At 53.0% G+C, this 16,236-nt stretch overlaps 1 protein-coding gene across 3 annotated transcripts; it reads right to left on the bottom strand.

Annotated features, from left to right (window-relative positions):
• Nucleotides 1-3,776: 3,776 nt before the first annotated feature.
• On the bottom strand, nt 3,777-16,216 carry PLIN1 (perilipin 1). 3 transcript variants are annotated; one of them, XM_025893219.2, is made up of 9 exons: nt 15,879-16,216; nt 15,287-15,345; nt 12,218-12,422; nt 10,379-10,461; nt 8,845-9,109; nt 8,326-8,498; nt 6,360-6,548; nt 5,704-5,949; nt 3,777-4,742 (listed from the first exon to the last, which is right to left on the bottom strand). In XM_025893219.2, exons 2-9 carry the CDS (start codon nt 15,332-15,334, stop codon nt 4,404-4,406), a joined length of 1,548 nt encoding a protein of 515 aa, XP_025749004.1. In that variant the 5' UTR covers nt 15,335-15,345; nt 15,879-16,216; the 3' UTR covers nt 3,777-4,403. The 3 variants fall into 3 exon arrangements, with proteins under 3 accessions (XP_025749004.1, XP_073738358.1, XP_073738360.1); XM_073882257.1 differs by having other exon boundaries at nt 15,954-16,214; XM_073882259.1 differs by having other exon boundaries at nt 15,757-15,895.
• Between the last annotated feature and the right edge of the window lie 20 nt (nt 16,217-16,236).

Raw genomic sequence — 16,236 nt, 5'->3', positions numbered from 1 at the left:
TTTAGGGTGAGATTAACATATAAATTGGTGAACTTTGAGTAAAGCAGATCACTCTCCCCATTGGTGGGAACTTGACACGCTTTGGCCAATGGAATCTGAGGAGACAGGATGCAAGCAGAGGGCTGTGATTTGTTGTGGGAGAGCATGCCCCAGAGAGCCACTGACCCTTACTTACCCTGGATCCCTGAAATAGTACACCTGGAGCAGAACTGAAGTCACGCACAGTCTGAAGCCAAGTTCAGATGATCCACAGGCCAGAACAGAGCCACTTGGAGTGCCACAGGGGTGAGCTGAACCACAGTCGCCCTGCTGACCCACAAACATAAGAATAAATGCATGTTGTCATAGCCACAATCTGTAGGATATTTGTTATGCAGCAATATTATGGCAAAGGCTGACTAATACACATTGTTATTTAGGGCTTTCTATCTCTCAAAACGGAATCAATTCTAATACAAATGACTAAATTAATATACTTGATATTAATATACTAATTTTACATACGTATTAAATATAAAACATATTTGTCTTAGTCCATTTGGGCTGCTGTCACCAAATACCACAGACTGGGTAGCTTATACACAATGGAATTTATTTCTTACAGTTCTGAAGGCTGGGAAGTCCAAGATCACAGCGCCAGCATGGTCATGCTCCGGTGATGGCCCTCTTCTTGGTTCATAGCCGGTGCCTCTTGCTGGGTCCTCATATGGTGCAAGGGGCAAGGGAGCTCTCTGGGGCCTCTTTTATAAAGACACTAATCCCATGACCTCATCACCTCCCCAAAGCCCTACCTCCTTATTCTATCATCTTTGGGGATAGGATTTCAACATATGAATTTGGAGGGGGGATACAATCAGATCACAGCAATATTTGTATAATAAAAAAACAATCTCTAGTGAAAATGAGTGACTCTCAGGAACTTCATTTTGAGTGAAAAAAAATAAGTCTCAGAAGAATACATATAATTCCACTTAAAGTTCAAAGCCTGCAAAACGAAATAGTATTGGAATGAGGTATATGCACAGGAAAGGAATCTATAAAGCAAAGCAAAGGTACAGTAAACACAAAATTCCAGATTATGGTTTCTGGGGGCAGGGCCAGGGTGGGAATGGAAAAGCCAGACAGGACGTTCTAACGGTACCGCTCACATTCTGTCTCTTACGTTGAGTGGTGGGTAGAAGAAGGGTCCACCCAGCAGGACACGCAGACTTTGTCCCCTCTCTGCAGACAGGGGAACCTCTGGATGCCTGCTAACTATAGTGAGGTGCTGGTGAGACATGTAGAAGTTTCCACTGACTCAGGGCTTACAGGAATATGTAAGAGAATTTGACTTTTGTTTGTAACCAACATTTCAAGATTTAAAATAATTTGATTTATGCATCTTACAAGTTTTGATTAAGTATGAAGTGTTTAAATGTTTAGGAAAATTCTGCTTCATACAATGAGCAAGAAAGCCAAGTCACAGGGCTATCTGTCTCCAGACACAGAAGTCCTTCGGATATTAAGATCCTAAATAATTATGTAAGAAAAAAGTGGTAAATAACTGCATGGATAAATGTATTTTGTGGTTGGTAATGGTTCTTTTTCCATCTCCAAAAGTTGTGATTGAGTTGAGGTGCATTTTGTGAGCTGGACTAGAAGAGAGGGGGTAAGATATTTCTCTGAAGAGGGGCCCTGACATCCCAGTGTGACATGCAGGGTTTCCCGAGGTCATGAGTGTCCAAAGATGAGTGTGGATGAACCTTCACAACCACGTGAGCAAGAGTTGCCAAAGTGATGTCTCTTGGAACAGCGGAAAGTCCCACACCAGACAATGAAGCACATTTCTGTCATTTCGAGGAGATACTTTGCTCTCATTTCTCTTCAAAAAGTGTTCAGAAGCCTCAAGGGCCAGGCTCAGAGCACTTTGCTACCTAATCAAGAGATTTTTAATGATAGAACCTTTACAACTTCAGCTGTTTGTTTCCTGAGCTGTGCTATTCCATATGCTGGCCCCCAGCACCCCAAGAGGTGAGGGGTATGGGCCTGGCCAGCAAGTGTGTTCACTGCTACAGCCCTGTCAAGGCCCCAGCTCTTCTGGGTTGCTGAGAGGGCAGTTGTTGTGCCAGCTGGGGTATGGTCTAGAAGGAAGAGCCACAGGACAATGGAGGAGTGGACTGTCAGGAGTGTGGTTTCGCAAGCTCCAGGAAGAAAGCAGCGTGGGCAGGTGAGTCCAGACAGCTGGCTGTTTCTGCCTGAGGTCACTGCACCAGCAACTGCCCACGGGAGCCCTGCCAGGGCTAGGCTGGACTCTATCTTTGTAGCCCCTGACATATCAGCTTATAAGGGCCCCTCTTGTCAGATCACACTCCCTCCCCAGGAAACTGCTGGGGGTGGTGTGGATTGTAGAGGTGGGGTGGGGTGCCCAAGGCTAGCTCTGAGTCCTGGCCGTGTCCACCCGTGCATGTCCATCCTCAAATTCCAAACCCAAGCATCAAGGCCAAGGACTCATTACACCAAAGATCTGCCAGGATCCAGAGTCAGTTTCAGAAAGCTGGGCTTTCAGGTATGCAACAGAGTGGGGGCCAAGAGGGAGCTCACAGGTCTGAGGGGGGCCTTTGGAGGATGTATATATGGACATCTAAAAGGACTGACAGAGATGTAGTAATTACCTGTGCAGCTGCAGATGACAATAACAAGAAAAACTGAGTTTGGGTTGGAAGGCTACTTGGCGTTATCTAACAGCATTTAAAACGCACATACTCTTGGGGCGCCTGGGTGGCTCAGTCGGTTAAGTGTCTGCCTTCAGCTCAGGTCATGATCCCAGGTCTTGGGATCGAGTCCCACATCAGGCTCCCCACTCAGCGGGAGGTCTGTTTCTCCCTCTACCCCTCCCCGCTGCTTGTGCTCTCTCTCTAATAAATAAAATCTTAAAAAAAAATAAATGCACATGTCATGATTCCAAGTTATAAATTTCTCCTGTAGATATACCTACACATCTGCACAAAACATTTTGCATACAGACATTTACTGTAGGACTGTTTGCAGGACCAAAAAAAAAAAAAAAAAAAAAAAGGAAACAACCTGAAAGTCCACCACTAGGGAACCAGTTAAATCAAAGAGCATATCTACATTATGAAGCACTTACTACATGGCCATTAAAAAGAGCAAGGAGGATTTATGGTGCTGATACAAAAAGATCTCTAAGATGTATTGTTAAATGAAGAAAGAGGATCACATCCCACAGCTGTGTGAAAAAAGTGGTCTTGCACATGTGCAGCCTGTACCTGGAAGGATATCCGAGAGACTGACGGCAGGGTGGTTTTTGTGAAGGGGAACTGGGGAACTCAGTGAGGAAGACACACACCCTTTTGCAATATTTGAATTTTTAAATTATATGTATGTATTCCCTAGATTAACCAAATATTGACATTTTCAGAAATAGGACTTGGAATGAACTGTGGCTACTACAGAGTCCATACATATGGTCTATGTAGTTCTTTATAAGGTGAACGGGCCACCATTGTCGTCCCCCCGCCACGGGGGCGCCAGCAATGGTGGAAGAGTGAACGCACAGATGAAGTCAGGAAGGAAGCAAATGGAAGTGTGACTGTGAGCCAGGAGGTGGCGCTACAGAGCACAGGCCGGGATTCACCCTGTGAAGGGTACTGGGTACTCGGAAAGGGAGGGTAATATTTATATAAACATACAACAGTTTCTGCACCTAATTGTCGCTCCCTTCAAGTAGTCTGCCGAGAGCCTGGATACTCAGAGGAATCTCTGAGCTCAGAGCCTTAAACATATATCAGAGACTCCTGCTTAATCTTTTTTATTAATTTATTTTTAAAGATATTTTCTTATTTGACAGAGACAGAGACAGCGAGAGCAGGAACACAAGCAGGGGGAGTGGGAGAGGGAGAAGCAGGCCTCCCCCCGAGCAGGGAGCCCGATGTGGGACTCGATCCCAGGACCCTGGGATCATGACCCGAGCCGAAGGCAGACGCCTAACGACTGAGCCACCCAGGCGCCCCCTGCTTAATCTTTGTCTACGGAGGATGGATCTAAATTTTGGAAACAGTCAAATGTCATTTGGCCACACGTTGGTTAAAGAAGTGAGAGCTCAAGTCAGGCGCTTAATCCTTTGGTTAAAAAACAAAACAAAACAGAACAACAAGGCATAGAGCCAAAGCAAGCTGCTGCTCTGACGCTTCTTAAAAATAGGTTCGGACAGCTAAGCCCCAAAACGGTGCTAAAAAGATAATGCGTGCCTCGGCAGCGCCGCGGGAATGAGACTCGGGTTCCCAGGGGACTACTTGGAAGCAGGCCCCGCTCACTCGGAAGTGCAGGTTCGGCGGCGGTGCGGAGAGCCGGTCCGGGCCTCGCCCTCCGGGCGGCGGGCGGGCGGCCGGGCGGAGGCGCGGGGCTCAGCTCTTCTTGCGCAGCTGGCTGTACTGCGCGCGGCCCAGGATGGGCTCCATGACGCTGGGCCGGAAGAAGCTGTCGCTGACCCTGCGCCTTGGCTTCTCGCGGGCCACCGCGGGGAAGGCCGGGCGCGGCGCGGCGGGCGCGTCCGCCCTGTCCTCCGGCCCCGGGCCGGGGGGCGCCGCGGCACTGCGGGCGGGTCGCAGGCTGCCGCGGGGCTGCGGGGGGCGCGGCGCGGGCTCGGGGCTCGCCCCAGAAGCCCTGCGCTCCGCCTCCCGGCGCTCGGCCTCTTCGATGTCCCGGAATTCGCTCTCGGGCTCCATCAGCGACAGCCTGGGGAGCTGAGGGCCCGGCAGCCGTGTTAGGGCCCCGGCCTGGCCCCTCGTCCTTGCGCCTCCCATCCACCGCTTCTCCGGGCCCCTCGCATGCACCCCTCCCAGGAGCGGCCTTACGGAGAGCACAACCTGGGGTGTGGGACGCGGGCGGGGGAGCAGGGGAGACCGCTGACGCCTTGCCCTCTCCCATGGTCTCCTCGGCCCAGACCCCCAAGGCAAGGCAGGCAGCCCCCCCCTCCCAAAGTGCCTGGACCCCTCGGGTCTCCCTCAGGGGTCGCTCCGTGGAAAGTCAGCGGCTTTCCCACCACCCCTTGGGCCTGAGCCGTGCGCTAAGCACAGCCCACACGTGGTCCCAGCCAGGGTCAGGGGACCCATGCCTGGCCCTGTGTGGAGCCCAAGGTAAACAGGCTGGCAGCCAAGACCCCGGCGTGCCTCTTTGAGGGACTGACTAACCCCCGCCCCCAACCCTAGCTCACTAAAGGGTGGGTGCCCGACTGGGCCTTCTGGAGCCTGCACAACCTGTGCCTTGCTCTGGGAAGGGGCCCAGGGACTGCCAGAGAGACAGTATTGGTGTCTCTTGGGTTTTTCCTTTTGTTAATAGGTGACAGGATTGGGATGGCGCCGCAGCTGTGCCCTGGAACAGAGCCCACCCACCCCCAGGGTGCCCTGGAAGCCTCCTTCTAGCCCCTTCCCAGGGAGCAGCATGCAAACGCCCTGAGGCGAGGGCTGGGCCAACTGGGGACCCCCAGACTGATGGTCGGAAGGGGGGCTGTGGGGCAGGGTCTCAGGCCAGGGCCACCGTCTCTATACTCTTGGGGCTGGCAAGGGCCCCCCCCCATCAAGGCCATAGCTCGTCAAAATGTTTCTGGGGTGCCAAGGAGATTGGGGAAAGGAGGCCCCCTGCAGCCCCTTGGGTCCAATCTGCTTTACCCGTCCTTCCCAGGCCCCTGGGGTGGGTGGGACTCACCGGCACGTAGTGGACCACCGTGTCTACCACGTTGTCAGTGACGCCCTTCAGGGCGTCTGACAGGGACATGGCCCTCCCCTTGATGGGGGAGGCGGCGCGGGCCGGGGTGAGGCGCAGCATCCTTGCCGCCGAGCCCAGCACAGCCGCAGGCGCCCACATCACGGCTGAGATGGTGCTCCCCGCGGCCTTCTGCAGCACGTGGGCCACGCTGCCCAGGAGGCCTTGCGGGCTGGGCAGGGCTGCCACCTGGGGGCCAGAGCTAGGTCAGCACCTGCGGCGGCGCGCCCCGGGGCCCTTCTCCCCACCGCCCCCAGAACTGGAGGGAAAGAACGCGGGCGCCGGTTTCTTCCGAGCTGTGTGGCCTTGGGCAGGTCACTTCCCCTCTCTGGACCTGCTTCCTCACCTGCACAACGGGGATGACAGTCTCCGCCCTGCCTACCTTCTGGGGCTGTTGTGAGGGTCAGCTGAGAGAAGGGCATGGAAGTACTTTGTTAGCCGGCTGTCTGGGGGTGCGGTGAACAACGCAGCCTGCACGCCCTACGTCTCTGGGTCTGGGGGCCGAGGCCCACCCCGAGCCTCTGCTTCGCGTCCCCTCAGTGGGCTGTGGGAACTTGAGGCGTCCACGTCCCCCACTCGGCCTCCGCTCGCGGCCTTACCTCGCTGAGCTTGTTCTCCTCGGTGTCAGATTCCTCCTCCTCCTCAGTCTCCTCTCCCTCCGTGTCTGCCCGGTCATCGTGGTCCTCATCCTGGGCGGCAAGGCTGTGCAGCCAGGGCACCCGCACCTCACTCTGCCGCCGGGACACCACCTGCATGGCGGCCGCCGCGCCCCACTGGGCCAGACTGCTCTGCATGGGGGTGGGGGGGGGCGCCGGTGAGCTGCTGGCCTCACACGCCTGCAGAGGACCGGGCGGCCCCAGCGGGCAAAAGCCCTCACCAGGGGCCAGGCCCCAGCGGACTGTCCCCCAGATTTGTCACTGAGTGATCACTCTCACACCTGGGGCACGCACATCAGAAGCGTGCAGCTCTGTGACATTTTGTAAGCACACACGTATGTAACTACCACAGATCAAGACAGAGGCCACTTTCAACACCCCAGAAGTCTCCCGTGGGGGTGCCTCCCACCCTGCCAGTACCCTTCCCCCAAGGGACCACATGTTGACCTCTGCCAACAGAGGGGTGGTTTTGCCCATTTTTGAACTTCATATAAATGGACTCATGCGATGGGTCTTCTTTCACGAATAGCTTCTTCTGTTCAACATTGTGTTGTGAGACTCATCCCTGCTATCGCAAGTCAAGATAGCTCCTTCCTTGTCACTTCTGTGTCATATTCCATGTAGACCCACCACAATTTACCCACTCTGCTGTTGGTGGACATCTGTGTTGTCTCCAGTTCTTGGCTAAGGATAAAGCCTGATAGGAACGTTTTGACCTGTCTTATGGGGGGACGTAAGCTCTCATTTCTGTTGGGTTGAATTGCTGGGTCTTGGCAGGGGAGGCATGTTTAGCTTTAATAGATACTCCTTGGAGACTTGGAGATCTTTAAAGAGTGAAAAAATCAAGGGGACCCCAGTGTCCCATGGGTGGAAACAGACCTGGGCAGGTGGGCTGGTGCCCCCTTGAGGCACAGCCTGGCTCATTCCTAGCCCTAGGGAACTCCCCAAACAGGGCCTCTTTATCATACAGCTTCAGGGGACACCATTATGTTCTGTGTGAACAGGGTGCCTGAGGTTGCACAGTACAGCAGGCCCTCCCTACTACACGTAAGGCTGGGACATGGGTCAGTCGCAGCCCCTACGGGTAAATGATCCCCCAGTGCAGGGGACAGAAGAGAACCACTACTCCCGTATCCCTACTGAAGCCACAGAACCTGGTGCATAGTAGGTTCTCAGCAAACATTTGTTTGAATGAATGAGGCCTGATGATGCTTTTAAAAATGTTATTCAAATGATGGCTGAGAAGTCGTTGTTTTGTTTGCTGACCTTTATGCTTTAAGTTTTAACTTTTATTTCCTTTGTTTTCCTTTATTTGGCCTTTGTTTCTTATAAAGGTTCTTATGAAAAAAAATCCAGTTTATATCTGCTAAAATACACAGTGGGGGTGGGGTATGGTGGGGAGTTAGCCCTGCCTGGGCCTAGAAAAAACAGCTTTACCTTAGGTGCAAGTAAGATGCAAATTAGAACTCTAAAGGGGCAATTTTAAAACCTGTGGGCAGTCAGAGTCAGGGATGCAGCCCAGCCAGCACTCTCTCCCCAGCAGAAGGCATTTGGGACCTTGCTTACTTACAGGCGACACTTCTGGTCCCTGGATAGCAGCTAGGGGTCTCTGCTCCCGCATAGGTGGGAGGGCCCACCGCAAGAAGCTCCCTTGTGAGGATGAATGCTGGGGGGTAGGACTCCGAGGGAGAGGGAGAGATACAGAAGTGTCCTCGGCTCACAACCTGTCCTTTCCCTTCTCCTTGAAGCCCAGAGGACTGGCCCTCCACCCCCTTAAGGCCTCCTGACCTTAAACCAAAAGTCCCAGCCCAAGCTGGAGGAGAGAATGTTCCTAGGACCAGAGGTGGAGTTGGGTGGGATGGGAGGGACCCAGGCTAGGGGTCAGCCAGAGCTCTGGGCAGACACTCACCAGGGGTGCCACACCTGGGATCCACATGGCCAGGGCGTGGCCCTGCTTCAGTGCCCGGGCTGTGGTCTGGAAGGTGTGTTGAGAGAGGGTGTTGGCCAGGGCCCCAACCCTGTGCATGAGGCTCGGCTTGGCTTTGGGGGGCTTCTGGGCCTGCTGCTGTCCTGGAGCAGGGGCTGGATGAGATTTGGGGGGAAAGCAAGGAAAGCTGATCAGAGAGAGGGGGTGCTGGGGAAGCTGAAGTTGTGTCTAGGGTTGAAAAGTGGTTACCCGAGCTCTACCACAAGTGGAGCTGGTGACTCAGGTCACTCAGTTTCCCCACTCACAAATGGGGAGAGGAGGCTAAATTAGGATAGATCCCTCTGGAAAACTTTCTGGGCCTTCCCTGTTCCAGAGCCGTGGCCGGCTGAGCCCTGGCTGCCTCTTACTAATTCCCAGGCAGCATGGGCAGCCAACTCAGGCAGCATGGGCAGCCAACTCACTTCCCAAGAAGGGTCTGCCAGCCCCCCTAATGGTAGATACCTGACTCTTCCTTGGCTGAAGGGAGGAGGAACTCTACCATCTTCTCAACACCACCGAGGGCCAAGTCAGCCCCTCCAGAGGCCAGCCGGCCGGCTCGCGTGTTGGCGGCATACTCGGCAGTGTCTTTGGCTACCCCCCAGGCGAGCTCACAGCTGGCCAGAGCGGCCCCCAGGACCTTGTCCGAAGTGCTGGTGATGGGCACGCTGATGCTATTCCGGGCACTGCGAAGGCGGGTAGAGATGGTGTCCTTCAGCTCAGAGGCGATCTGGGGGAGATGGGGAGGGGAGTCAGGCCTGTGGGTCTGGTAGCCCTGAGCCCAGCTTCCAGGTGGGCCTCATTTAAAGGCTCAGGAGAGAGGCATGTGGCTGTCTCAGTCCGTAGAGCGTGTGACTCTTGATCTCAGGGTCATGAGTTCCAGCCCTACACTGGGCATAGAGCTTACTTAAAAATAAAATAAAATAAAGGCCCAGGGGAGGGGCACCAATATCTGGACCCCTCGATTAAGCCGAGCTTTAAGGGGAAAGGGCTCCAGTCCTCCCTGTGCATGGATCTCCTGGCCTCTTTGCACCTCACTTCTTCCTGGCCACTTCCTAACCAACCACTCCCAAATTCCTCAAATGTCTTGTCTGTCCTTCCCTCAGAACATGCTCCCATTCCCATCTGCATTTAGACTGATTCAGAGATGTGGCTGATCTTCCTACCAGTTCCATATTGAAATAATTTATCTTTCTCTCCTATAGTCTGGGAGCTCTCTTATGACATAGATGCCCTTCATCTGGAAAAATGTGAAGAGCACAGGCCTCGGAGCCAAACAGACCTGCTCTCATGTGGCCTCCACTGAAGGCTGTGTGCCCAGGGCGAAGTCACTAGTTTTCTCATCTGTAAAATGGGGATACCCACCCTGTCCCAGACGGTTGACAAGAGGATTAAATGGGAGGGCTCCATAAATCGCACTGTGGCCCCTGGCAACCCCTGTCGGGCTCAGTAAATGTTTGTGGGATGAGTACATAGTTGGTCAGTGAGATGAAGCTTATTCCCCAAAAGCGCCTGTACATGGCCCTTATCTAGCAAATACCCAATGAATATACAGCTAGGTAAAGTGACTTTTTCAGTCTCCTGGTCCACAAAGGGCTGGATCTTGAGGACATGGGACTGCAATCCTGAGCTCTGATGAGTGTGGCCCCTGATCTTAGGTGACTATAGTTACCAAGTGGTCCAGTGCCGGCCCACTGGGTATCCTGGGGTGGGGAAGGGGGATCATGGGATTAGAAGCAGTGGGACCCACCCCAAGCCCCTGTTTGAGTTAGCCCCTGGGCTGTGCCTGCTTTCCAGAAAGCCTGCCTCCATCTGGCACCACAGGGAGAGGACTAAGCCCACTGTGGCCTTAGGGGCAGGCGGCCACCCCCAAGCTTGGAGGGCACTTGCCATAGAAAGGAAAGGCTGACAGTCATGGCATTGTCAGCCTGTGCCCTCTCCTCTCGAGAGGTGGGACAATAGAGTACGGGGCACATTAGGGAAGAGGAAAGGGGCTCACCTTTTCAGGAGGGTACTGGAGGGCTGGGATTTTTTCCTCCAGGTGGTCCAGGCCACGGCAGGCCAGCTCGTTGGCAGCTACGACTAGAAGCGAAGGCCACAGTGGGGTGAGCCATGGAGACCTAGCAGTGGCCTCTGTGTCAAGGAAGGTACCTCAGGGCCCTCAAAACCCCCCAGCCCTGCTGCATCCGAAGCATCTTGGAACCTGAGTCGCTCCCCACCCAGCTCCTCAGCCCCTTTTAGCTCCCCATCCTCTGTGACTCCTTGAGGCCAGGCCAGTGTCTTCCCTCTGTGTAGGAACTCTGGAGTCAGGCAGATCTGCACTCAGAGCCCAGTGCGTGCATCTACAGAGTGTGGCTTTGGGTAAGTCACAGCGTGCCTGAGCCTCAGGTTCCCCATTTGTCAAATGTGGACTAATGGTGCCTAACGTGCTGGGTTGTGGTGAGGAGGAAGTGACAGGAACTCTGTGAATCACCAACAAATACTGGTCTCTCCCTCCCTGTCCTCCCTCCCCTGTCTGGGTGAGGTTTGGGTGGGCATGAAGGACAAGGTGTGAGAGGAGGGGCAGCAGGGCCCTCGGGTGGGCCCTGTGGGGGTAGGGCCGGTACTGCTTCATCCTAGAGGTGACCAAGTCCAAGCCATAGCCGGCCCGGGCCCCGGACTGTCCATGTCCTTCTTTCTACCTTCTAGGAGTAAGATAATCAACGGTGGGAAGAGGGTGGCAGGGAAGAGAAAGGAGTTGCCCCCAGGGAGGGGGGCAAGTACCAGAGTACGTAGATGCTTCTAGGAGGTACGGGCTGCTGAAGACAGAGCTCTGCAGTCATGATCATGGAGATCAGTTCTCTATGCTTTCATATATTCTCTCTCCAGATAGCTTACATTTCTTCACAAAATTCTCAAGCAGCAGAGAGCCCAGATGACTTGGGCCATCTTCTGACTGGGCAAAATGAGACCCAGTGAAGTTATTGAAGGAGTTTGGAGGCAAGGAGGCTGGCCCAAGGCAGAATCCTCACGCACCCATAATTTTCTAATCAGGATGGTGGAAGGTCCTAGACTTCTTGGTGCTGCTGGAATTTCCCTCAGCCCTGTCAAGAGCCTTGCCTTGGATGCACTTGTCATAACGAGCACTGGGTGATGTGTGGAAGTGTTGAATCACTATGTTGTGTGGCTGAAACTAACATAACACTGTATGTTAACTATACTGGAATTTAAAAAAAGAGAGAGAGAGAGTCTTTCCTTGGAGACGATATTTTCAAAAGGGGCAGAACAATTTGAGTAGGGCTGGGTCGGGTAGTAGGGCCCGTATGGAGTTGCTCTCCACCTCCAGGGCCCAGGCTGCTAGCTTTCCGCTGCTGGGCCCGGATGCCTTCCCGCCCACCCCACCCCTGCCCCCCCAGGCTCTGCCGGGCCAGACCTAGAGTCTGCTGCCCCTGCTTCTGTATCAGACTCTGCTAGTTCCTACTGTTGCTGCTGGATTTGGGGCCAAAGTGGGCATCTGGTCTACCATGAGCCCCACTCCCACCACTGCCCACACAGCTCTGCCCATCCCTTGCCCTGCCAATTCTTTGGCCCATCATTGTCATCCCAGAAAAATGCCAACTGGGCTGTAGATGGGACATCTACAGATGGGGAGAGATGTACATCCATATCTGTACCTGTGTCTACAGCCGTCTCTCACTGTATCATCTATAGCTGTGGAGAAGATCATGTAACAGGATGTAGGTGGCTAGAAAGGCCATCGGACAGCCAAAAAGGCACACAGACATATCGGCAGACAGACAAGCAAGCTACCAGACAGACAGATAGACAGGCGGTGGCCTGCCAGTACCGGAGGACTCACACTGGGTGGACAGCCTGCGGACCACCGGCTCCATGCTCCAGGCCGCCAGGCTGCTGGCGCCCTGTACACCCTTCTCGTAGGCATTGCATACAGAGGCCACCAGCGGGTGGGCTTCCTTGGTGCTGGTGTAGGTCTTCTGGAAACACTCACAGGTGCCGCTCACCACCGGCAGCTGCAGGACCCGCTGCAACACATTCTCCTGCTCCTGGCACGGAAGGAAGGAAGGCAGGCAATCAAGGTGTTCCCTGCATGCTCCTACCTCGCGGGAAGGCAGCCCTGGGTCACAGAGCCCACTGGGGAGGCTAGCCTGTGTCCCAAGAACCTAGGAGGAACCCAGGCCACAGAGGTCTCTGGATGGCCCACAGGAAAAACCAGAGCCAGTCTGCTATGCTCAATCCGAGCTCTGCTGAGATACTGGGACACGGCCTCCCTGCCTGCGTAGGCTGGTCCCCTGCCTGTGCATGCGCCCCCTTCCCTCCCATACCCGTCTATCTGGCAGAATGCTGCTTCCTCACGACACAGCTTGAGCATCACTGCTTCTGGGAAGCTTCCTGACCCTTCTCCTCACATCAGCAGCCACCACTTCATTCCATTGGCCATTACGTCTTTCATTATTCTTGCCCTCAGTACCTTTTGCGGGGGGCTCTTAGAGGAGGGGGGGTCCCTACCGAAAACTGAGCACAGTGTGTGTACTCGTCCCTCTCCCAGTGCCTAGCTCCAGGGCAGCAATGCTGGCTGAATAAATGAATGGGTCGGGGCTGCGCCTAGGAGGGGTAAGCTGAGATCTGCCCAACTGCACAGAATCACAGAAGTTTAGGCCTCCAGGAGCCTCTGCAGCAAAAGAGCTTCCCATAGTCTTTCTGGAGGGCTTCTATTTATTTATTTTTTAATTTTTTTAATTAAAAAATTTTCTCAAGTTCTTCATTTTCTTTAATTTAAATTCAATTAATTAATATATAATATTAGTTTCAGAGGTAGAGGTCAGTGATTCATCAATCTTAGGTAATACCCAGGGCTCATTACATCACGTGTCCCCTTAATGTCCATCACCTAGTGACCCCATCCCCCCACGTTCCTCCCCTCCATGGCAGGCTTGTATGGACACACTTCCTTGGATGGACCTTGCCCCTCACAGAGTGGCCTGTGGCCCTCGTTGGACAGCGCTGCTGAGCTGCAATGTGCCTTCACCCGCTGCTCCACCCTCTGCCCTCTGGAACAACACTGAGCAAATTTATTTCATCATTCATGGGCTGGCCCTTCACATACTTGAAGGCAATATGTCTGCCCTTAGTGGTCCTTCCTCCGTGCTAAATAGCTCCAGATCCTAGCTCAGCTTACCGCCCTGGTCTGGTGGTCCCCTCTAGCTAGGCTACAGTTTAGTGTTGTCTTTCTTAAACATACAGCACTCCAACTTGAGGACAGCATTCCAGGTGTGGTCTAAGCATGTGGGATATAGTGAACTTGCCACTTCTCATTTTTGGGGTGCTGTGCTCTTATTAATGCAGCCATACAATGAAACTTAAGGTCACCCGGGAATTTCAGTGAACAAACACTGGTCCTTGAGTAAAGAATGTGGATTCTAGTCCTGCACGAGGAAATATTTACTCCAGGCACTGATTGGGGTGCTTGGGTGACAAGACCTCACTGAATTCTAACAGTGACCCTCTGATGTCAGCACTAGCACTTTGCCGGTGAGGACACAAAGACCCAGAGATGTGAGGTGGCCTATCCAAGATCACACAGCTAGTAAATGACAGAGTCAGGATTCCAACTCAGGCCTGAAATGGCCTCTCTGCAAGATTCACTTCAAAATATCGCAAGGTCTGGGGATAAAGGAGAGCGCAGATGAGGCAGGACTGGCCACAGGATTGATTAACGGCTGTCGTGGCTAGTGAAGGGTATTAATATTTTTCTGTCCACTCAGGAAGGCTAAGAATTCTCCACATGAAAAGTGAAGAGAGAAAGCTCCCCAGGTCCTGACTCAGACGCCAGGGCTCTCTGCAGTTTGACTACGTCCCTGCAGCAGGGTTCTGCTCTGGAGGTGAGGACCTGGTCTCTTCCATTTGTCGGCTGAGTTAGGAGACCCGTCAAGGAGACTTATGACAGCAGGCTACAATTTCTTAGCTTTCATTTTGAAGGCGAGTTTGAAATTTGAACTAGAAAAAGAATCTGACTGTAAACAAGAGAGTATTTTCTTTAACATTTGGACAGAGCCTTCGGTGGTTGTTGTAGGCAAAGCCAAAGAGGGAGAGAGAGGTCCTGGGAAGGGAATAAACCACCAACCGTTAGGATGGGTTAATGACGCACTGGTTCATTTTATGCCTCTGTGTTCTATGATTTAATATAAAACTTGGTGGTGATTCCAAGTGCAAAAGTTAGCTAAAGCCTAACTTGGGACAAGATGGGCATTATATGGGCTCACAGTTTTTAAGTTTCACCCACTATCTGAACTGTGCCTAAATCAGAGAGGCCTTGCCTGGAAGGGTCAGGTACCCCTAAAGGTGTCACACCACTCTAAGTCACAGTGAAAACCAGGCTAGACACAAAACCCCGGAAACAATGTTCCTCTAACCCTTTCCCATATGCGGCACAGGCTGTGTGCCGTGTAACCCCGAGAGGTGCCATTCACATACTCTAGAACACGCACGACACCCCGGAGTTACAGAATGCAGCAGCTTGGCATTTGAATCTACATCCCGCCTGGGCGGACAAAGCAGGTGCATTTGCATCAGGGTTTAAAACACAGTAGTTCCCTTCCTCTCCTTACCAACTCAGCCAATATTTCTGTTCTTTTCTTCCGAGGTGCTCAGTTTTCGGTAGGCACCCCCCCTCCTCTAAGAGCCCCCTGCAAAAGGTACTGAGGGCAAGAATAATGAAAGACGCCTCTCTCTCTCATTCTCTGTCAAATAAATAAACAAAATCTTTAAAAAAAATAAAAAAAAAGAAAGACGTAATGGCCAATGGAAGAGGAATATAATCTAGACATAACTTGTTCTGAGTCCCCTGAACCTCTCCTCCCTGCTCCTTCCTCCCCCGCTCAGTGGTCCCCCCACTTCTCAAGCTACTTACAGGGAGGTCTCCATCCAGCAAGGTTGGGCCCTTGTTGACCGCCATCATAGCTCTTCAAGCTGCAAAGCAGAGTCCCACGTCCATCAGAAAGCCCTCAGCTTGAGGCCCGCAGGGTCAGTCCCCAACCTCTCATGGCCCCGACAAGGCCCAGGCTGCCGGGGAGTTCCAGCTCCCTCAACAGAAGGCATTAGGCTGGAGCATGAATGTCACAGACAAGCGGTCACTCCCTAGAGCCCCATTGGGAGGAGGTGCCCCCCAGCCTACTTGTCAAGACTGATGTTTCTGACAAAGGTTCAGGCTAAGAAATGACAAATAAGGGTAGCTTTAAGAGATAAGAGGTTTTAGATGAAGTTAAGGGGCTCCCAGATGAGGATCCAAAAGAGACTAAAAGAATAAATTTCAGCTTTAGTCTTTTTTTTTTTTTGATGCAAAAGTTCTGCAACAATTCCTCTCTTTTTAAGCAAGCATACCTGCCAGTCCTTCCCTGAATTTTCAACTAGGAAGAAAGTCATCACTTAAAACCAGCTATTTCGGCTGTGTTCTGGAAAAGCTGGTGCCCCAGAATATCTACCCTACACTCTTGGTTATTCACCTTGAATAATCTCTCCCCCTCAGTGGTTTCCCTGCGGCCTCTTCCTCTTCAGTGAAATTCTCAGGAGACCCTTACCCTCAGCTTCTTTAACTCTCGAAAACAAACCAGGTAAGGCAGATGTTCCCGGGCCCCCCGCACTCACGCTAGCTGACGCTGCCTCAGTCCCCCAGAGCCCAGGCTGCGGAGTGTCTCCCCCAGCAGAAACAATTCCAGCCACTCCAGGGAAGCCTTGGGCAATACTACTAACACCTCCCAGTTGGAGGAGGGCAGAGAGGAAGAGAACGTTGGGTTATTTGAGCCGGGGTCCCCTGAACATATCCTAACTTCGGTAAGATTTGAGCAACTAGGAGGACTGCGG

The sequence above is a fragment of the Callorhinus ursinus genome, unplaced genomic scaffold (genome assembly GCF_003265705.2).
Source record: "Callorhinus ursinus isolate GAN/ISIS: 27379988/994484 unplaced genomic scaffold, GSC_fseal_2.0 scaffold45, whole genome shotgun sequence".
NCBI classification, from domain to species: domain Eukaryota; kingdom Metazoa; phylum Chordata; class Mammalia; order Carnivora; family Otariidae; genus Callorhinus; species Callorhinus ursinus.
Note: the sequence above shows the minus strand (reverse complement) of the source record. Positions and strands in the feature narration are given on the sequence as shown.

Coding starts and splice junctions, on each gene's coding strand:
- PLIN1 (XM_025893219.2), bottom strand. CDS start 15,334: ATGATGGCGGTCAACAAGGGCCCAACCTTGCTGGATGGAGACCTCCCT. Junction 12,423..15,286: donor TGCTGGATGGAGACCTCCCT/GTAAGTAGCTTG, acceptor CTTCCGTGCCAG/GAGCAGGAGAATGTGTTGCA. Junction 10,462..12,217: donor CCGCAGGCTGTCCACCCAGT/GTGAGTCCTCCG, acceptor CTTCGCTTCTAG/TCGTAGCTGCCAACGAGCTG.